Source organism: Suricata suricatta, chromosome 3, assembly GCF_006229205.1.
Source record: "Suricata suricatta isolate VVHF042 chromosome 3, meerkat_22Aug2017_6uvM2_HiC, whole genome shotgun sequence".
Classification (NCBI taxonomy): domain Eukaryota; kingdom Metazoa; phylum Chordata; class Mammalia; order Carnivora; family Herpestidae; genus Suricata; species Suricata suricatta.
This window is the reverse complement of record NC_043702.1, coordinates 23,659,829-23,682,853: the sequence shown is the minus strand read 5'-3', so window position 1 is coordinate 23,682,853 and position 23,025 is coordinate 23,659,829. Positions and strand designations below refer to the sequence as shown.

General features: G+C 34.1%; 1 protein-coding gene across 1 annotated transcript in view; it reads right to left on the bottom strand.

Annotated features, from left to right (window-relative positions):
- The window catches only part of ERBB4 (erb-b2 receptor tyrosine kinase 4), a 1,103,571-nt gene that overhangs the window by 684,436 nt on the left and 396,110 nt on the right, over window positions 1-23,025 (bottom strand). The window contains exon 2 of the mRNA XM_029933912.1: window positions 20,090-20,241. Coding sequence (XP_029789772.1) covers window positions 20,090-20,241 — 152 coding nt within the window. The remainder of the gene's footprint in view (window positions 1-20,089; window positions 20,242-23,025) is intronic.

Below are 23,025 nucleotides of genomic sequence, written 5' to 3'. Positions count from 1 at the left end.
GGAAGAGTCAAAAATAAATAAATAAATAAAACTACTAGAAGTCTTCTAACAATTTCCTACCAAATGTGCAAAGTTTTGTTCCTCCTTTCTTGATGTCTCTTAACTTAGCATCCACAGTGGAAAGAGAACAAATTTATGGCATAGACGTCAGAGCAGAGCAGAAGGGATGTAAGATTTGGACATAGATCTGTTCAAGTCCTAGCTATACCTCTTTCTTGCTGTTTGACTTTGGTAGGTTATCTTCTTTGAAAAACGTTGACAGTCACACAATGTCATTGGATTGTTGTGAATATATTGAAGAAATAATCAGAGAAAGGAAGAGAACATTACAAGTGGGAGTTTATAACATGCCAGGCTCTTTGAATTCATATTTTGGTTTTTTTTACTGCTTTATGGCGCTAATGGCCCAGTGCCTGGAAAACACAAGGTGTTCAATTAAGAGTTCCTGTCTATTTTCCCCATCTAACAAGGCACTCCATTATGTTGTTAGAGGGCTCTAATTGTTAGCAACATTTTTATTTTAAGCCAAAATCTCCCTCCTTTTAACTTCTGCCTAATTCTGTCTTCTGGAACAACTCAAAACTAGGCCACTCCCTTTTCTATGAGAGCCCCTTAAATATCTGAAAACAATTATCATGTTTCCCTTTAGTACCCTCCTCGCCAGTGTCAACACACCCACTTCTTTCAAACTCTTACTTTTGAGACTTGGCTTTCTGGAAACATACTGTCCCAATTGCCTATTATAAGCACAACCCAAGTCAGTCAATTCTCTCTTTAAATATAAGGTCTTTATCTGAAAATAATAGTCCAAATATAGTCTGATAAAAAGCTGTTGAATCTGTGCTGAGCAGCTTAGCTTACTGGCCAGTGAATTAGACTATCCTTGGAGTAGCATTCATGCTAGGGGTATATGTGATTTCTTCACATGTATTTGAGCATGGGGCAGGGGGTGGGTCACTTACACAAGATATAATTAAACAATTAAATATCAATAAACACTAGCTCTATTTCTGTTGGAAAACATATTGCAACAATTTGCTGTGAAGTTTCCCTTTCAGGAAACTACATACTATATCTATTAACTACACATATAGTATGAATTCCATAATGAAGATGTAGAGGGCATTAATTGGGCTTAATTATCTGTAAAGTTAAACTTTGTTATGAGTTCTTAAGTAAGTCTCTTCAGAGTGCTCTGAGTTTAAGTTCTGCCAGCTACTGATGCATGACCCTGAGCAAGTCAGTTAACCTTTCAGTGCCTCAATGCCCTCATCAGCAAAATGAAATTGTCCACTACTTCACACGGATAGTGAGAATCGCTCAATTAAAAAGACAAATTGTGCATAAACACGAAGATATGGAGGCAAAAGGTGCCTTATAAATCTTGACTAGAGGAGTCAGAGGTTTGTAAGGTGAAGCTCTCCCACTCAAAAGATTAAAAATCTAAGCAATTTGGAAAGCACTATGGAGTCCTTTTACACATGCTTTATTTATCAGCATATTCCTGCGCTCTTGGCTTCCTCTCAGCTTACCCAAACCCATTCTGTCCACAGACTTTTATGTATTATTTGCTTCTCTTTTTTTCGAAGCTTTTAAACATCCCCTATCCCTTTCTAAAGGCCTCAACTTCTTTTCTTTTCCTTTTTCATCTTCATTGGTGTTACATGTTCGTTAACTTGTGTCTTTTGCCTCCTTAGGAAGGATATTGAATTGTCAGACCCAAGAGTGCTAACACCTTCCCATCAACCTCTTTCATGAGGATTAATAAAACAAATGCTGTTAGGACTCCCTCACTGAAATAAAATGAGAACTAGAGACAAAAAGCCCAACTGAGTCACACTCCGGTGACATCTGATAAATCCTTTAACTAATAAGGAGGAAAATCCAAACAGGACTTTCCCAGAGCACAGTTACCTGTGAATTTTGTTACCAGAACTGCTTTCAGTTTAGTTTTTGCAATAAAAATACAGCTCCCCATCTTGATTGTAAAAATGTTGGAACTACCTTCAGCAAACAAAAGTCAAACTTTTCACAGAATTACATCTCTTAGAAAACTACGTTTAAGCACAACCGATCATTTACTGGAGCTTAACTTTGCTGAACCTCTATCAGAATTAAAAAAAAAAAATCAGCAGACACCCATTTCTTATAAGTAAAAGTAATACCGATAAATGCTTTGCTAACTCCTCCATTCTATGGCTACCTTCCTACCCCACATTTGCCTACAGCCTGACACTGTACCTTAGTTAGGGTGCAAAGTGCATTTCCATCGACAGGGTCTTCCTGAAAATCTGAAACTCCAGTTGTTTTGAAATAACTGGTCTTCTCCCTTTGTCCCCTTTTTAACCAGGAAAATGCATATATCCAAGTGTTGAGTTTTGATCTTTTTTGTCTACTTCTTTACCCACAGCCTCTATATGCAGTTAGTCATCAAGCGCTATTAAAACTTAGTTTACAATGATTACTGAATGCATATCATGCCTTCAACTGTCACTGTGACCAACTCTTTCTAGGCTTTCATCAACCTAATGTCTCGGATATTAAAATGGGCCCATAGTCCCATAAGATTTACTTCCCCAAATAATCTCTTCATATGAATAACCTGTCAGATTTTAAAAGCTGACCAGTTTGGCTTTGATTTCTAGTTTTCACCTTAATGTGCTACCACTTCCTTGTTTCTCTTGTATCTCAACTCTACCCCATGCCACAAATTAATGTTTCTTTTTTTTTTTTTTTGTCTTTTCTTGTCCCCACATCTGTGTGGGATTTTTCCCACAGAGATTTTTCCAAGCAGAAGAACACCAAAAATTCTGACTCCATTTTCTCTGTTCTTTAATAATAACCCTCATTCTTTTTTCAACAACTTAAGGTTTATTTTTTCTATGGAGTTTTAAAAAGACTTTTTATTTATCTATTTATTAGAGTTCAGGTTCACAACAAAATTGAGAGGGATATAGAGTTTTCTTAACCCTTGCCTTCACCATACATAGCTGCTCCCATTATCAACAGCTTTCACCAAAATGCTACTTTTCAAAAACATTTTTTTGATGTTTATTTATTTTTGAGAGACAGGGAGAAACAGAATGAGAGTGGGGAGGGACAGAGGGTAGAGGGGTACACAGAATCTGAATCAGGCTCCAGACTCTGAGCTGCACAAAGCCTGACATGGGATTTAAAACCCACGAAATGTGAAAGCATGACCTGAGCCAAAGTTGGATGCTTACCCCACTAAGCCACCCAGGCACCCCTGCTACTTTTTTGTTTATCTATTTTAATCAGGGATGAATCTGTACATCAAAATCGCCCAAAGTTTATGGTTCTTAGAGTTTACTCTTGGTGCTATACATTCTGTGAATTTGGACCAAAGTATGATACATTTCTATTATTTTATTTTCACTTCCCTAAAAATCCTCTGTGATCTGCCTGTTCATCTTCCTTTGACTCTCCATCTTGCCCACCAAGAAACAATGGATATATTTATTAGCTTCATAGTTTTGCCTTTTCCAGAATGTCATATAAGTGGAATCATACATTATTCAGCCTTTTCAGTTTGGCTTTTCTCACTTAGTAATATGCATTTAAGATTCTTCCATGTCTTTCCTTTCATGGCTTCATAGCTCATTTCTTTTGAGCACTTATATATATTTCATTATCTAGATGTACCACAATGTATTTATCCATTCACCTACTGAAAAATATCTTTGTTGCCTTCAAGTTTTGGTAATTAAGAATAGCTGCTATAAACATCCATGCATAGGTTTTTGTGTGGACATAGGTTTTCAACTTCTTTGGATAAATCCTAAGGAACGCAGTTGCTGAATCATATGGTAAGAGTATATAGGTTAGTACAAAATCACTAAACCATCTTTGAAAGTGGCTGACCTTCCACCTGATCTCAATGGAAAGGCCTCAAGTTTCTCTCCATTAGGTATGATGTCAGCAGTATGTTTTTTTTTTTGTAGATAGACTTTATTAAGTGGAGAAAGTTCTTCATTATTCCCAGTTTTTATATTGAATGGGTAAGTTATCATCATGAATGGATGTTGGATTTTGTTAAGTGCTTTTTTTTTTGCATCTATTGATATGACATTGTGATTTTTTGTGTCTGTTGATGTGATGGAATACATTAATTGATTTTCAAATGTTGAACCAGATTTGCACTGATAAATCCTACTTGGTCATGATGCATAACTTTTTTAATACTTCTTTGTATTTGACTTGTAAATGCATTGTTGAGGATTTTTACATCTATGTTCATGAAAGATACTGGTGTGGTTTTCTTTCTGTATAATATTTTATTTGGTTTTAGTATTAGGGTAATGCAGGGCTTAGAATGAGTTAGGAAGTATTCCTCTGCTTCTATCCTCTGAAAGAGACTGTAGAGAATTGGTATATTTCTATGTTAAAGGTTTGGTAGAATTCAACAATGAATTTATCCAGGCCTGACACTTTCTGTTTTAAAAGATCATCATCATCATCATTATTATTAAACTTATTTAATAGAAATAAGCCTATTCAGACCACCTGTTTCTTCTTGTGTGAGTTATGGTAGATTGTGTCCTAGGTCCACTTTGTTTAGATTATCAAATTTGTGGGCATAGAATTGTTCATAGTTCTCTTTCATTATCCTTTTAATTTCCACAATATCTACAGTGATGCTTCCTTCTTCATTTCTGATATCACCAATTTGTGTCCTCTTTTTTTCTTAGTTAACCTGGATAGAGGCTTATTGATTTTACTGACTTTTTCAAGGAACCAGTTTGTGTATTTGCTTATTTTCTCTATTTATTTCCTGTTTTGAATTTCATTGACTTCAGCTCTGATTCTCATTATTTCTTTTCTACTACTTACTTTGGATTTAGTTTGTTGTTTTTGTCTAGTTTCCTAAGGTAGAAACTTAGATTATATGTTTTATTTTTTATTATTTTTAAGATTTTATTTTTAAGTAATATCTACAACCAATGTGGGATTCAAATTTACAATCCTGAGATCAAGAGTCACATGCTCTACTGACTGAGCCAGCCAGATGCCCCAGATTATTGATTTTAGATCTTGCTTCTTTTCTAATACATGTATTCAATGCTATTAAATACTTTCAAAGCACTCTTTTGGTGCAGCCTACAAATTCTGATTAAGTGATGTTTCCATTTTAATATAGTTTAAACTATTTCTTAATTTCTCTTGAGGATATTTTGTTTAGAAATGTGTTGTTCAATCTCCCATGTTTTGGGATTTTTCCAGCTGTCTTTCTGCTATTGATTCTTAGTTTAATTCCACTGAGGTCTGAGAACAGACACTGCATGATTTCTATTCTTTTAAATTTCCTAAGGTATGTTTTATGGTCCAGAATGTGATTCATCTTGGTGAATGTCCCATGTGGGCTTCAGAAAAATGTGAATTTTGCTGTTGTTATATGAAGTAGTCTATAGATGTCAATGACAGCTGGCTGATTGATGGTGTTGTTAAGTTCAACTATGTCCTTGCTGATTTTCTGCTGGTGAATCTGTTCATTTCTGAGAGAAGAGTGTTACAGTCTCCAACTATGAGAGTGGATTGATCTATTTCTCCTTGAAGTTCTATCTGTTTTTGCCTCATGTGGCTTGATGCCTGTTGTTAGGTATTACATACACGTTGAGAATTATTATGTCTTCTTGGAGAATTCATCCCCTGAACATTATGTAATGTCCTTCTTTCTCCCTGGTAACTTTCCTTACTTTGAAAGCTGTTCTGTCTGATCAATATTGCTGTTCTTGTTTTCTTTTGATTAGTTTTAGATGGGATTATTTTTCTCCATACATTTACTTTGAGTCTAAATGTGTCTTTATATTTTAAAAGGGTTTCTTGTAAACAACATATAGTTGGGTTATATTTTTTTTATGTACTCTGACAATCTCTGTCTTTTAATTGGTATATTTGGACCATTTACATTTAAAATAATTATTGATATAATTGGATTAATATCTACTGTAATCATTACTCTTATAGAATTGTTGCCCTTGTTGTTTGTTCCTACTTTTGTCTTCTATTCTTTTACTGCCTTTTGTGCTTTTAATTAAAAATTTATATGATTTGATTCTCTCCTTTTTTAGCATATCAGTTAGACCTTTTTTTTTTAGTGGTTGCCCTGAAGTTTGCAATATAACTTTATAATTAATCCAAGTCCAGTTTCAAATAGCATTATGTCACTTCATGGGTAGTGTGAGTTCCTATTTTTTAAAATGTTTATTTATTTTTGAGAGAGAGAACAAGTAGGGAAGGGGAAGAGAAAGTGAGAGAGACAGACGATCTGAAGTGGGTTCTGCACTGATAGCAAAGAGCCCAATGTAGAGCTTGAACTCACAACTTATGAGATCATGACCTGAGCTGAAGTCAGATGCTTAACTGACTGAGCTGCCCAGGTGCCCCAGGTAGTATGAATACCTTATAATAAAGTAATCCATTTCCTTCCTCATGCTCCTTGTATTATCGCCGGCATTCATTTCACTTACACGTACAGGTGTGTGTGTGTGTGTGTGTGTGTGTGTGTGTGTGTGTGGTTTAAGCATACATAATTGAATATATTATTGCTATTATTATTTTGAATGACCTGTTATCTTTTAAATCAATTAAGAAAAAGAAATTAAAAGTTTTTATTTTACCTTCATGTATCCCTTCTTCTTCGGTACTCTTCCTTTATTTATGGAGAGCTGACCTATATTAGCTTCCATCCTTTAACGAACTTCTTTTAACATTTCTTGCAAGGCAGGTCTCCTGGAAACAAAGTCCCTTAAATTTTATCAGAGAAAATCTTTTACACTTTTGAAGGATGGTTTACCAGGGTACATAATTCTAGGTTAGTGGTCTTGTTTGATTGTGGGTTTTTTTGTTTTGTTTTGTTTTTTCTCAACATGTATTTTACTCCATGCTCTCTTGCTTGCATGGTTTCTGTCAGATGTAATTCTTACCTTTGTTCCTCTACAGGTAATGTGTTTCTCTTGACTCTTTCAGGATCTTTTCCTTTATCTTCAATTTTCTGTGATTTGGAAATGATATGTCAGGTGTAATTTTTGGGGTATTTATTCCTACTTGGTTATCTGAGATTCCTATATTTGGGGTTTGGTATATGACATTAATTTGAGGAAATTCTCAGTCATTGTTGTATCAAATACTTCTTCTATTGCTTTCTTCTCCTTTTGGCATTTTCATTATGTAAATGTGACACCGTCTCTAGCTGTCCCACAGACATTTATTTTATTCTATTTTTGTTTGTTTATTTGTCTAGGTTCTCTTTGCTTTTCAGTTTTCAAAACTCCTATTGAGATATCCTCTAGTTCAGAAATTCTTTCCACAGCCAAGTCCAGTCTATTAATAAGCACATCAAAAGGATCTTCAGTTTTGTTAGCATTTTGTTTTGCTTTTTTCGTATCTAGCATTTCTGTTTGGCTCTTTCTTAGGATTCCTATCTCTCTGCTTACATTCCCCATCTGTTCTTGCATACTATGTACTTTATCAATTAAATCTCTGAGCATATTTATCATAGTGTGTTAAATTCCCAGTAGATAATTCCAACAATCTTATCATGTATGGCTGTGATGCTTTATCTGTCCCTTCAAAGTGTGCATGTGTGCATGTGTGTGTGTGTGTTTTGCTGTTATACATATATATATATATATATGTATATATATATATATATGTATAAATAGTTGCCTTGTATCAATTTCCTGAAAAACCTGCTCTAAGTAATACACGGGTCATTGACAAATAGTAGGCAGTAGTAGGCAAAATACAAGTGTCTGAGCTATGAAGTGAAAGAACTGGGTTTAAATGCTTGCTTTGCCCATTAGCAGTACAGTCCTGAGAAAGTCACTCAACTTATCAGAGCCTAAGTGTTATCACTTATAAAAAAGAAGTACAATAACACTTAGACATAAATTTATAATAAGGAGTGGCAGAAAGAATCAGCATAGTGCCTTGCAACTCAACAAATGATATGTATCAGGGCTTAGTCCATGACAACCCAAAGGTAACTCTAAAAATGCCTGTAGAGAAGTTTTCTTATTACAGAGAATACAGTTTCAGTGTAACAAAATTCATGGAGAGAAAACCACTTAAGCCAGTTTATCTGCTAAAAGAACAAAATTTGACTGAATGTTTACTCTCATTTGCTCTACATACTATCTATATAAATTAATGAGAATGCAAAGTACACCCTGCAGTCCAACACATTCTTGCACAGGGAAATATATGCTATCACACAGATATATACTAAGTATATGGAAAACACTAGTTTTGCTTGGCTTTGTGGTGGGGAGAGGGATGGGGATACAGATTGAACTTGGGGAACATGTTAAGATCTGAGGATTTTTCCAAAATGAGAAGAGTGGAAAGGCATTCCAGACTGGGAGAAAACTGCATACAAAAGCATAGAGATCTAGGGTACCTGGGTGGCTTAGTCAGTTAACATGGCCTAGATTCTGTGCTGACAGCTCAGAGCCTGGAGCTTGCTTTGTATTCTATGTCTCACTCTGCCTCTGCCCCTCCCTCACTTACACTCTGTCTCTCTCTTTCTCTCAAACATAAATAAATATTTTAAAAATTCTAAAAGAATTTCACCATTAAAAAAATAACAAACAAAGAAAAGCATAGAAACCTTAGTTTATAAAGAGAAACTAGATATAGGGGCACCTGGGAGGCTCAGTCAGTTAAGCATCTGACTCTTGGTTGTGGCTCAGGTCATGATTTCATGGTTTGTGGGATCAAGCTCCACCTTGGGCTCTGTGCTGACAGTGCAGAGTCTGCTTGGGATTTTCTGTTTCTCTCTCTCTGTCCCTCCTGGTTGTATGTGTGTGTGTGTGTGTGTGTGTGTGTGTGTGTGTGTGTGTGTATGTGCGTGCGCACACCCTCTCTCTCACTCTCTTGCACTCTCTCTCTCAAAATAAGTAATTAAACATTAAAAAATAAGAGTAATTGGATATAGGGTATCATGTTAATGGAGAGAACCTCAGATATTCAAGGTAGGACAGAGAGGAAGATATTTAAAGTTGTGAAAGTTTCATGACTTTTAAAAATATTTTATTTTATTTTTTATTAGAGAGAGACAGAGAAAGAGAGAGAGAGAGAGAGAGAGAGAGAGAGAGAGAGCATGCATAGAAAAGAGGGACAGATGGAGAGAGAAAGAATCTTAAGCAGGTTCCAGCCAAGCATGGAACCTGCCACAGGGCTCCATCTCACAACTGTGAGGTCATGACCTGAGCCAAAATCAAGAGTTGACTTGAGTTGGACACAACCTACTGAGACCTCAGTGCTCACAACATGGTTTTAATCTTCACACAACTGAGTCCACAAAATAGGCTACTTACCCACCAATTAGGTCTTTAATGTATAAGTGCTAACTATGTAAGTTAAGTTTCCCATGTTTCCACTATAGGTAGCATATTATTTATTATAAACCAAATCACTTCATGAAACATAAATAAAAGACACCATTGATTCTACTAGACACCAGGGAGAGGAGATTAAGTTAGAAAAGTGAAAAACAAATAATGTTAAAAAAATTGCCAGTACAATCATTTTCTTTTCCTGACCAAAAAAAAGTTATAAAGAGCATTATTCATTCTTATTGTTTTTCAATTTATTTATTTATTCATTGCACAAATATTTGCTGAACAACCAATATATGATAGACACTCTATTATGTGCTAGAATTCTACAGTGAACTAGACATGGCCCTTGCCCTCAAGGTATTCATTATTTAGAAGAGTAGGCAGAAATGAGGCAAGTACTTAAATAATTGCTATAAAGGAAGTCCTACAAAGAAGCACAGAGTGCTATGAATGTAATAGTGGGAAGAATTCAGTAAAATATAAGAGTTAGTAAAGCTTCCCTGAAGAAACAATTTTTAAAAGAATATCTGAAGATTAAACAGAACTTAGTGCAGACAGGAAAAAATGTATGCATTTATGTTTGTTAGTGGGGAGACGGTCTGAGAATGAAAGGAAGGGCAATCACGTTAGAGAGTTTAATATATAAAGGAAGTTGGTTAACACTGAAAGACAGCCATGAATTTCAGTGTCATTGGCAATAGTGGAGGAGAAGGTGGAGGCCAGACAATATAGGAACTTAATAAGAATTCTGGCCATTGTTGGGCGCCTGGGTGGCTCAGTCAGTTAGGCTCCTGACATTGGCTCAGGTCATGATCTCACAGTTCGTGGGTTCGAGCCCCATGTCAGGCTCTGTGCTGACAACCAGCTCAGAACCTGAAGCCTGTCTTCTGATTCTGTGTCTCCCTCTCTCTCTGACCCTCCCCTGCTCATGCTGTCTTTCTTTGTGTCTCTAAAATAAAATAAAATAAAATAAAATAAAATAAACATTAAAAAATTTCTGGCGATTATTCTCAGAGGATGGAAATTTTAAGAAAGTAATATAATAAATACAGCATGTGGTCCAATATGCTCATGGGTTTTTTTTTTTTACCCATTTTCCTTTCATGAATTCTACCCAATGCTTCATTGATGCTTCATTAATTCCTTTCATGAATGCTTCCAATGACTCCATTAGAAGATGTCTTTTAGATTATTCAAACAACTCTCACTCACTATGTAGAGAGTTTGTACATTTTTAGCCATTGATTCCTTCTCACAACCAAGTGTTTGACTTGCAATTTTACCTCTCTGAAAATACAAAATTACTACCATCCAAAACCTCTAAAAACAACTTGACAAAAATTTATTGTCAGGTGTTCAGAGCATGCTCAATAGTTGCTGGCTAGGGAGTGAAAGAAGAAAGAAACCCAATAGGGTTAGATAGGGTCACCTCTTACAAATGGGCTACCAGGTGACAGGCATGCTAATAGGCACTTTTATTTTTGGAAATACATGTGGCACCAAATTGCTTAAGAGGATTTACTTCAACATTCAATTACATATTCTGATTTCCATGTAGAGATTGAATAGAAATGATTTCAAAGAGGCTTATATTTACTAAAACAGATACCTTAATTTTATCATTTTCATTATATATTTTAATATAATATTTTACAGTTAAATGGGTTCAAATTAGGGATCAGGAGAAATAATTATAGTGTCTCTAAATGCAACCATCTTCATGTTTTATTTTTACACTTTTGAACCTTAAATTACACACTATGTGACTGAAGAAAGACTTTTAAATTGATTTGGTATCATACAAAAACTGTCCAGCTTTTCTTTTTTGAAGAAAACAGTATTCCATGTTAAGAGTCAGAGAAAAATAAAATTAGTTAAAATATACATAGTCACACATTTTTAAAGGTTTTATTTGATTATATTCTACTATTTAGATTTTAGAACTAAAAGGTAGCCAATTTCCAAAATGCTTCAAGTTAGTCTTAAAAACTCATATAAATATCATTAGTTCTATCTCTTTGAACCAAGGTCTTTGCTACTTACAAATATAAGAGGTAAAGAAATAACCTTTATAAACTCAATTCCCCTGAGCAAAGGGTATCTAAGAATCACAGACTGAAATGGGTTTGTTACTTGCATATTTCTTTAATTAAGGTTAAGATAACCCTGTAAATTCATTATACTCACCACTTAAGCCAAATTTAAATACTGCAGCCCCCAGAGATATAAAGGAATGCTTTGCATCTGCTCAGCATCCTAATAAATTCATTTTTAATTTAAGTATATTTGCAACGGCATTTTTTTTTTTAAATGCATTACAATTTAGTGATTTAAAAACTTATTCTAAGCAGTTTTTGGTAATAGTCTCTTAGAAACATTATATAGGTTTTGTATTTTACAGTAATTTGATTTGGTCCTAGAAAATGTTTAAATATATATATAATATATAGTACATATTATATATAGTCACTAGTTGCTAATTTATATTTGTTATACACATATATATATAATGGAATTATAAATTATACTGATCTATTTATTATTTCTATCCTTTCCAATACTCTTTCAAATATTTATTTTCTACTAAATGTACATCTTTTTCTAGGCACTATTAATTTTTTTTGTTTTTAATATGTAGAGAAAACTGTCAATCTTTTTTATTTAATATTTTATTTAAAGGATTAAGAAGAAAGTTTGAAAAATATGCTTATGTGACTGCCTAAGAAAAAATATAGACATTTTCATCTTTTATCATGTAACATTGCTGAAGAGCATCAGGATTTTGAGTCATGTATATTTTCAGATTAAATGGTATTTAACCTTTGAGGAAATTTTGTTTTTTCCTTAGGCCAACTGTAAATTGCATAGCTTTTTAAAATGCAGTACAACTTCTATGATTAGACTTAGTACAAAATCAAATTGCAATGTAAAAGCCAGCTGTAAATACATACATACAAAATTGCATGTGTATTATATTTAACAGTCTTAGAAATAGCTTTCAGAAACTATCATAGCTTTGAAAATTCCATTTAACCCAGAATATGTGTTTTGGCCCAACAGACACGTTTAAATATTATTCTGCTTCCTTTTTGACATTCCCCATCTAAATCAGCTAAGATTTCATCATCTAAATACAGTACATGTTCTATTTACCATAAATGTAGTTTACATGAAATTCAGACAGAAAGAGAAAATTAAGTAAAAAGTTGAAATGCCCTTAGTCAAATGCTTGTTTAGATGTATTTCTTAAAGGTGTAGCTTCTTTTAACCTAATGATGGTTAAAAAGGTCTAAGTACTTCAGATATTGATCTTCATAATCCTTTCTTGCTACCTATCTCTGTTAGTGGCCTGGAAGAAAAACCTAAACTTCTGTGCTCAGTGAGTAAATAAAGAATATCAATACTTGATATAGGAATACTATTTACTTATCTATTTTTAGTAGAGTTTCTAATGTATCACTTATTTTTATTTATTTATCTTTTAATGTCTATTTGTTTTTAAGAGAAAGAGGGAGAATGTGAGTGGGGAAGGGGCAAAAAGAGATGGAGACAGGATACAAAAAAGCCTCTGCACTGACAGCTTAGAGCCCAATGAGGGGCTTGAACTCATGTACTATGATATCAGTACATAAGCCAAGGTTGGAAGTTTAACCAACTGATCTGCCCAGGTGCCCTACAAATGTATTGCTTACATATGTTACAAAGTTATTCAGGAAAACTTAAATTGAGGCGTGTCCTCCCTTACTCTGCAGTCCAATAGGAAATCTGTGCACAATTGAAATAATTGTGTTGTATTAGATAATAGTGCACTTATGTCATCTTTCAGGCAAATGTGAAAATATACATATGGATCTACCTTATTATGTCATAGATGTTTCATCTAAATGGTATTTTCCTTTTCAATTTTTTTATGCTTCTAAAATATGATTACTTTCTGCATCCTGATTCCAGTTAATCTTTCCAACACACACAAGTCATTCTATCCAGTATTTAATGAGCTAAAACCAGACAGAGGCAATGGTCACCATTGTTCAAACTATTCAATAAATTATTTTCTAACCCAAAGGAATAAAGTACTTCACATACCTATTTATTTATTTTTAATTTGTTTTTTTTTTCACTTAATTTATATTTAGAGAAAGAGCTTGACCAGGGGAAGGGGTGGGGTGTGGGAGAGGGAGAGGGAGAGGGGGAGAGGGAGAGAGAGAGAGGGAGAGGGGGAGGGGAAGAGGGGGAGAGGGAGAGAGGGAGAGGGAGGGGGGAGGGGGAGAGGGAGAGGGAGAGAGGGAGAGGGAGAGGGGGAGGGGGAGAGGGAGAGGGGGAGAGGGAGAGGGGGAGAGGGAGAGGGAGAGATCTTAACAACCTCCACACTCAGCATGGAGCCCAACATAGGACTCAATACAATGATCCTGGGATCATGACCTGAATTGAAATCAAGTGTGGGATGCTCAACTGACTGAGCCCCCCCAGGTGCCCCTAAATTACCTATTTTTTTTAGTATGAATCATTCAACATAGCATTTTGATAAATCATCCTATGGAGAAGACAGTTTAACCCAGGCATAGATAGAGTTAAATGAGGATGAGATAGGGGAAACAAATGCAAATATAAAAACTACTCACTATACTGTTGGATTTAATTCTGGTCATCTGTTTTGAATTGCCAAAGAATAATAAGGTAGACCCTGAAGCTAGAAGTAGGTTGAAAAGTAAATATTTCAGAATTTTATACTAAGCCCAACTGGTTACTGAAAACAGCTAAGGAACAGGCAAAAGCAGAGTTACTTGTTGTAACTTGAAACTCATTACTGCCAAGCAGCATCCCTGATTACACTGTAACAAAACCATGCTGATGACACCAAGGTCTCAGGTTCCGGGTAGCAAGCCAGTCAGCAAGTTGCAGTCTCTGAGTTACAGCTTCATCTGCCTTCCTACAAATATGCGTGCTTACTCAGAAAAGGAACAATGTGTGAGTATAAAATAAAATAATATGGGCCCATTACTAGCACTAGAAAAGTAACACAAATTTCATGTCCAATGGAGAGTGTTTGAAAAGCAATATCCTCATACATAAAAATCCATATACAGCCTAATAAAAGAGGATGATAGTTCCAGAACATTATAAGATATTAATCGTCAATGAATAGTAAAGATAACGTTTGAAATTAAAAATAAAATATTTTCTTTGGTAGAGAAAAATGAACTATATGATTTCTATCAAGAAATATAGTGGAGTTTTATTTTTAAAAATAAAGTTTGAGATGGCATTATTTCTTATATATACAAAAAATTCCCTATAGCTTTATGCCAAGTATACAATAAAAACAACTATTTTTTCAAAAGAATGTTTTCTCATAAAATTTATTTTCCCATAACAACATGTGTTATTCATCATCTGAGAGAAGATATGTTTAAAATGTATTTTTGATTTATAGAACTATACTTTCTGACTTTTTCAAACACATTGCCTTTTGTTATCAATAACAAAATATTAATATTGCTATTTGTTAAGATATCTAATGCCTTAAATTATTTTTATTCATTTCAGTAATAAACGCATCTCTAATCATCAAGATTTGAGGCTTCTATACTATAGCATAGATAGGTTCAATGAAATACTAATATTTTTAATATCCCAGGTCAATGGGTCAACTGCTAAAATAAATTTACCACTTCATAATCCTAAAACACACTATGTACAAAACAATTTTCACACAATTAAATTCAAGCCACAAATTAAAGATTATTACACATTATATAAAAATTATACACCTATTTATTATATTATACCTATTATAATTATACCTGTTGTGGATAGTCATTAATATGCTCATATATACTGTACCTTATATATCACACTGTTTTACACTTAGTTGACAATACTTACTTGCTTAAAATGATTATATAAAAGAGAGAAAATAACTGTTATAAAAGCTGTTACAGAATGCCAGCAATAGCAAAGAAGACCAATAGAATGACAAAAGAGAGAAAACTCTGAAGAATTCTAATGAGATTAAAAGGTCTAAAAGTCCATTCCCATTATTTGCTATATTTCACCTTATTTGAGAGAGTTCACAAAGTGTAAGACAATAACACAAAATCTATGATTCTTATGCCTCGCTGTTTTCTATTCTGTCTTAACCTTGTGATGGTGATAAAGTACACAGTAAAAAAGTTTTAGGGCCTTTTTCTAGCCAACTATGTGGTGTCTCAGGGGTCGAATGCTAAATATTTTCAACTAAATTGTTTTTTCCTGAAAAGGAAATGCAAAAATTTGGAGGTTACAACAGAGCTGGGTGGAAAGGTGCTTACAGAGATAAGCTCTAAGGGTTGATGTAATAAAAGCATCACGAAAGTAAAGAGTTTCAAATATTTCGATAGAATACATCTAACAAAGATTAAGGAAGTAACTTCAAAACATTTTAGGGTGTTTTTGTGTTTTTTGTGATTTTCTTTGTTTTAGATTTATAATATACAACCACATCTTCCATTTCAAAATCCTACTTTTTCCTCTGTTCTTAATATCTTGAGAGATATACTAGATGGGATATTTTAGTTACAGTAATAGAAAACCCATCTAGTTTGAGGGAGGAAAAAGGAAAATCACTCAAAGTTACTCTCCAGTTCCAGAGGTTTCCTATGGGCTCACTGGCTGTAACCAGCCAGTCATGAGGAGCAGACTGGAACCTGGAAATGAATGACTCCCTCACCAGTAATCTGGGGTGAATGGTCATTCTCTCTTTGCTCCCTGTTTCAAGGTGTTGGCTCCCTTTTGCTGTCTGCACAGCCCTCCTGACATTCCAACCACAAGAAAAAAGATGACTATATTCTGACACCCAAATAGTCAAGAAACTATGTATCTCTATTGGTCAAGAAACTGATATAGAACCCACAGGAAGAGATCATGATTGGCCTAGTCTGTGTCTATGCCCACCCACCTGATCTGTGGTGGTGTTATAATGAAATAATACAAGGAAAGATGAACATATCCATCTAGAGAACATATACAAAATAGGAATCTATAAAGTATTAAATTTTATAGAATTTTATTCATTTATTTTCCCATAAGACAAATGCTTAATGAAAGCTTATGATATTTTATGCTCTGTCCTAGACACAATTCAGATAGTGAAAGAAGTCGACAGGGTACAGAGATAAGTCGCTTTCATGAATTATAGAAATTAGAATGGTTTCACACAAAACAAATGATAAAACAAAATACTATGAACTTATTAATTAAAGAAGAAAAATAAGGTGGAAAATCTTTTAAAAACAAAAGTAATGTCTTACGTTCTTAAAGGCAGAAATTAATTCCAGAATTAAATTTAAGGTCCTGTTCTGTGATGTCTCTCTGAATACATATAGATTTGTGCATATATAGAATACTGCACACCTGTGTAAAAAGTTGCTTGGTGAATTACAGTTACATAAATATGGCTGAAAGTCATGTAATAAATAGAATAGGTTAATGTAAGATTACTACTTGGTCATACAATTCAAAACTTACGAAACATGATAGCATAATGTAAAATAACTAGATTTCCTTTATATGCACTGAACTTATTGTAATGTGCCAATATTGGACAAATTAGGTACTTCGGAGGGAAGCCACAAAGAACACAAAAGAACCATAAGGTAGCTCTCAGGAGCGAAATCTTCATATTAAAGTTTTCCCGTGCTATCTAAGAGTGTTCCTATGAAACCCTTCCTGATCTGAAATGGTGTGAAGCAAAGAAGCAATGATCATTTTGTAAAAGAGAAAATACTATTCAGATTTCTTTTGTTTAGCGAAAACAGGTAGTATCATAGGTTTTACATAACGGTGAAGTGACATAAAGCAAAGTTTTGAATAATGGAGAAAACCAGGAAATGGAGAGTTTTCAGCATAATCTAAGGCACAATTAGTGTGTCATCCAATACAGTAGCATAATGGAGACTTTAGCTAATCGTCCCTGCCTGAAGGGCTCATTCAGAAAAGTACTTATGACACTGAGCTCACCAAAAAACAGAGAATGGGCATCTGGAGAGTTCAGTTCTTGGCCTACTTTTTGGTCTAAATCCTTTCCATCCCCCTTGATAATTTTATCTAAGCCCCAAATGTTAAGTAGTTAATTTGGATGCTGATGTCCCCTGGATACATATCTATGGTAGGTTTCTATTCATTTTCTCATGATTCAGTTTAAGTGTCTCTTTGATGAGATCTTTCCAGAATCCTTCAGAATTAGCCTTTCTTTGTCCACCACCCACACCTACTATTAACAAAAGACCATACCTTCATTCAGATTTTGGTATATTATTTCTGTCTTAGTAAATATAAAAATTTTATATATGCATATATACATACTATATACATAATATACACACATACACATATACACACATACACATATACACACATACATATACACAATACTTAAGGTATCACACAACTGTAACCCTCTACAAGACTGTAAAATTGCTCAAGTCAAGGACAGTAGATTACTTGCTATTGTATTCTTGGGCTAAGAATATTCGTCGAATGAATAAATAAATGTCACAATTAGAAATAGTTATTTTCCAAAGGAACAACAGATAAGTGAAATAACAACAAAAAAGTTGCTTTTAGTAAGAGAGAAAACATTAGAATTACCTTTAAATAAATAGATGAGAATAAAAATATGTTCATAGATTAGTACTAAGTTTACATGAACTTTTATTAGAGATGCTACTTAGGTACCAACAATTACTTTTTTAAAGGAACAACTTAATACTTTTTTCAAGTAGAAACCTTGGTCACCCTGATTTTCCCAAATCTCCTTATTTTTTTTTACTAAAAATAGTTCCTAAAAAGGTAGAATATCCAACAAAATAGACCATGTTGCTCAAAGACCTGTATGTTATTTTCATATGTCTAAATATTAAAAACTGACTTAGGTCTATTTTTGATCACTGTATCCTGTTACTTTATAAGAGCTTAAGAATTTTAAAATATAAAATATATAACAATCACAACATTTTATGTTGCTTACATTAAAGATGGTCAATTACAATACCCATGACTATTTCTTGTTAAGCCAGTGAAATCTAATTCCATGTACAGCAAACAAAGCCAAGAAAACATAAGTAGAAAAACAAGGATCTTAGATTGCCTTTTAAAATTTTCTTGTATTATTCTGATTGAAAAAAATTTTAACCTATTTCTTTCCCTTGATTCAGAATTCAGATCTCAGTTTTCCTTTCCTGTACCATCACTGTGTTTCTTGGCATTTCTAACAAATCAGCTCATATGTCATCAAAATTTTATTTTTATGTTGAAGAATAAAATCTATCTGAAAATAATCAACACAGGCTAATAGCTTGTAAACAAAAGTAAGTAACTAATGATAAATTCCTTTGAGGTGGCCATTCTAGGATTGCTTACAAGTGTTCTCTTCCTGAAACAATAGTCCAACACTGGAAAAAAAAAGTGTTCAGCTATTTTTAGGCTATCTTGTCTAGACTTTAGATAACTTTTACTATTTACTTCTCATAAACAAAGATGCCATAACCAAAAATCATAATTATTAAAAAGTTTTGACTTATAACTTGTAGAACCTGGGCTCTGTCAACCAGGTAGTAGAATAAACACCTTCAGCCCCTTGTACCGATCCTAATATGATAGTCATTATAAAAACAGGTATCGTTGGCTTTATAGTGCTATTTAAGTTTTGAGGTAGTTTATTTTCTGCAATTGTTACCCTTCTAGATATGTTTATTACATTCAAAGTATTTAAAAATCATTGGTTCTTTTTTAAACTACTTATCTATGTATAGAATTATTTAAATTATTATAGTTCTTTAAATAATTCACTATTTCCTAAACAGTTTACTGTATCAGTATTTGAAACAGTTTTGTCTAGATTTACATAAGACAGTACTCCTGAGAAATGTCTATTATTGAAAACACTCAAGTAAGTTAAAGAGATGCTACTGTTTAAAATACATCCTACTACTTCTTATAAGAATAAATTCATAGGGGTGTGGAAGATCATATCTCTTTCAAGTTCAGATATTCCTATATCTATCCTGGCTAAAGCCAAACATAAGAAACTGAAGGCATTAAGTAATGATTCTATTAAATAGGCTAAAAATGAGAGTCAAAACAAGTTTGTAGAAGGACTGGGGGTCTCTAAGTAACTTCATATATACACACCTGCATTTATGTGCATGCATATATCAACCTGTGTAAGAACTTCTAATACTCTGTCTAATTCTACTAATTTGTAGGTTTCAAAAAATGGATGTCATTTTTCTCCTACAGATAATAGTATTACTCTCATATGGTAATATAGAATAGCCTGAAATTTCCAAAGTGACAGAAAAGGGACAGAAAGTGAGATTACTCAAGTTACCAATTCTTATCTGATTGGTCCTTTGACTCTCCTAGTCCCCAGCCTAACACTTTTCCTCTTTCTGCAATTCAGAAACAGACAGACTTACTAGATATCATGTTCAACACCCTGACGGAACCTGTCAACTCTCTCAGGGTAACAGTAACTGCTCTAAACTCAGGGTGTCAGTCATGATGGCATTGTTACTCTAGTTCTTTTCCTAGACATGCCTCGGTATTTCTTATCTTCTGCCTACATTCATGGTGTCTGCTGGGCAAAAAAGCATAGCCATTAAGTTCAAGCAAACTGGTCTGTCTGTATGCATTGTGACACCAGCATCCACTCACAGAGAAGAGAAGAGAAAGAGAGACAGCTTTACCCGCAGAAAGGAGAGGTCTCGGTTGTGCTCGATGCTGGTGATCTCCAGGTTGCCCATGACTACCTCGCAGTTCTCATAGTATTTGCGCAAGGCTCGATACTGCTGCTCCAGGTCAGAGAGAGAGCTCAGCTTGTTCTCTGTTCCTGCACACACTGCCAAGACAAGATGATGCACAGGGAGTTATGTAACCTTCTATGCCATGCACAAGGACGAAGTTTCCCTCAACTCTCGACTCCAGACACTCTGCTCTGATTCCCTGAAATAACTATTTTGAATGTCATTAACACCCATAAACCACACTGATACATATCTTCACTTTTATTTTTCCCCAGCCGTAGGGAGATATAATTGATACATAACCTTGTATAAATGTATTTGAAACATTTACCTTTTGAAAAATGTTTATCACCATAGCATTAGCTAACACCTTCATTAGGTTTCATAATCACCATTTTAAAAAATCATTTATTTTTGAGGGGGTTGGGTAGAGATAGAGAGACAGAGGATCTGAAATGAGTTCTGTGTTAACTGCAAAGAGCCTAATGAGGGGCTCAAATTCATGAACTGTGAGATCATGACCTGAACCAAAGTCAGATGCTTAACCAATTGAGCCACCCAGGTGCTCCATAACTACCATTTCTTTTTTATATGGACATTTAAGATCTATTCTGTAAGCAACTTTCAAGTACATAATATGGTATTTTTAATTATGGTCACCATGCTATGTTAGAGCCACAGAACTTGATCATGTTACAACTGGAAGTCTGTACCCTTTGATTCGTATCTCCCCCTAAGCCCCTTTTAGCGACCATTCTACTCTCTGTTTTATGATTTCAGCTTTTTTAGATAAGACATATAAGTTATATCATAGTTTTCTATTACTAAATTGCATGTTCTAAGGACAGAGAATAAGAAGGCATGGGTTCCAAAGAAACAGACCAAAGAGGGAAATTAAAACAATTGCATTTGTAGTCACACATAAAGAATGTAAATATATTAATTTCATTTAAGCAACATTTTATTTAGAACTTTTTACTTATTGTATTTGTGAAAAGAGTAAATCTACATATGTAAAAAATCAAAGATAAATATAACAATTTTATTCTTAAAAATATTTTTTCTATTACTAAATAAGCTGCTCTTAAGTAAATTTTTTACATGACTAAATCTTGTGCCTGTAAGCCCTCAAAAACACTACATTTTAAAATATAACGTTAAAAAGTTTAGACTGATATATTCATAAACATGTACTAGAAACAGAATACGTTATAAAGTATGAGTTTTTATTAATATCAGTTGGGTCACCCTCTGTATATTCAATAGTATTCTAAGGTATAATGGACTGATAATAAAGGATCTCAGTATGGCTTCTCTGGGGCATGGAAAATGAGTCTTCTCATAGGCGAGCACTGAGTGTACACATGCGTTTTTTCTTTTTTTAAATTTTCTGTGTTGATATATTTCCTATCTTTCAGAAGTCAGAGTTTTAGTTATTACTTCTTATGGTTTGTATACCTGCCTGTACAAGATCTTTATCATTTAATGTACCAATTCAAATCTTGAATAGCCTGAAAAAAAGCCCACTATATTATGAATCTTGTAATAATAGCATGGAAAGTAAAAAATAAAAAATAATAAGATGTGAACTTATCTTCTTTGAGTAAGTTACATAGTATACAACAGCTTAAGGCAAGATATAAAGTGTAAACTTTGAAGACACTGGAAACAGCTGTGTAATAAAGTCATATAAATAGCTGTATGTTATGCACTCAGAACATAACGGTTTAGTGGTATTCAAGGGAATGTGTTTCTATACACAAAGGAAAAAAAATCTAGATAGATACATTCCAATAATTAAGACCACCTTGACAACTATTGTTGCCTACTGACATATCAAATATCTAAATATGGAAGTCTTGATTAATAATGTAGACCTTGGATCATAGGGGAAGCTCATTACTAAAATAAAAACAAGACACAAACTTTCCTCATCTGGATGTCTAAAGTTTATCACACAGCATATTTTCTAGAAATATTATTTTATAAGTGAAATTATGTCCTTCTAAAAGATATGTTGAAGGCTAAGCCACTGGTATCTATGACTATCACCTTGTTTGGAAACCAGATCTTTGTAGATGTAATCAAGTTAAGATGAAGATATTAGGTAGGCCCTAAATCTAACATGATAATGGCCTTCTTAGGAAAGGACAACACCACATGTCTACAAAGATCCATGGTGGAGGATGAGGGGCAAAAAATATGTAACATCTCTAACTCCAAAGATGGGAGTGAGATGCAGCTGTATGCCAAGGAATGTCAAGAATTGATGGTCATTCCCAGAAGCTCAGAAGAGGCCAAGGGAAGATTCTACCCACTATTAGAGGCCCTGCTGACACCTTGGTATTAGATGTTTAGCCTCCAGAACTGTGAAAGAATAAATTGCTATTGTCCTATGGTTTTTGGTACTTTGTTAGAGCAGTTCAAGAAAACTGATATATCATATTTAGACTGTTTCTGAAATCTAACATATAAAGAACTGTTAAATATCATTTCCTCTCTCCAGACTCCTGTCAGCCTATTGCCTCCAAGCTACTCCCCTGCCTTCTTTGTGGAGAGTCAAGTCTCTCACACACCATGCTGGAATTCATTTGTTAGAATGCAGCTTTTGTAGAATGTTAGGGATAGAGGCAAAGACTTGAATCTTCAATAACCATTCTCTTCTTCCTTCCTAGTAAATAACTGCACAAACTTCACCCCGGGATATGGCCACTCCCCAAAAAGATTACATTTCATTGCTCCCCTTGGAGGTAACGTTGTATGATATCTTGTCAGAACATCATTTAAAATATGATTGGAGCCGACTTTGCCCCTTTTCTACTTCACACCTTTCTTAAGTTGTCTGGAATGAAAAGGGGATGGGTAATCATTGACCCACC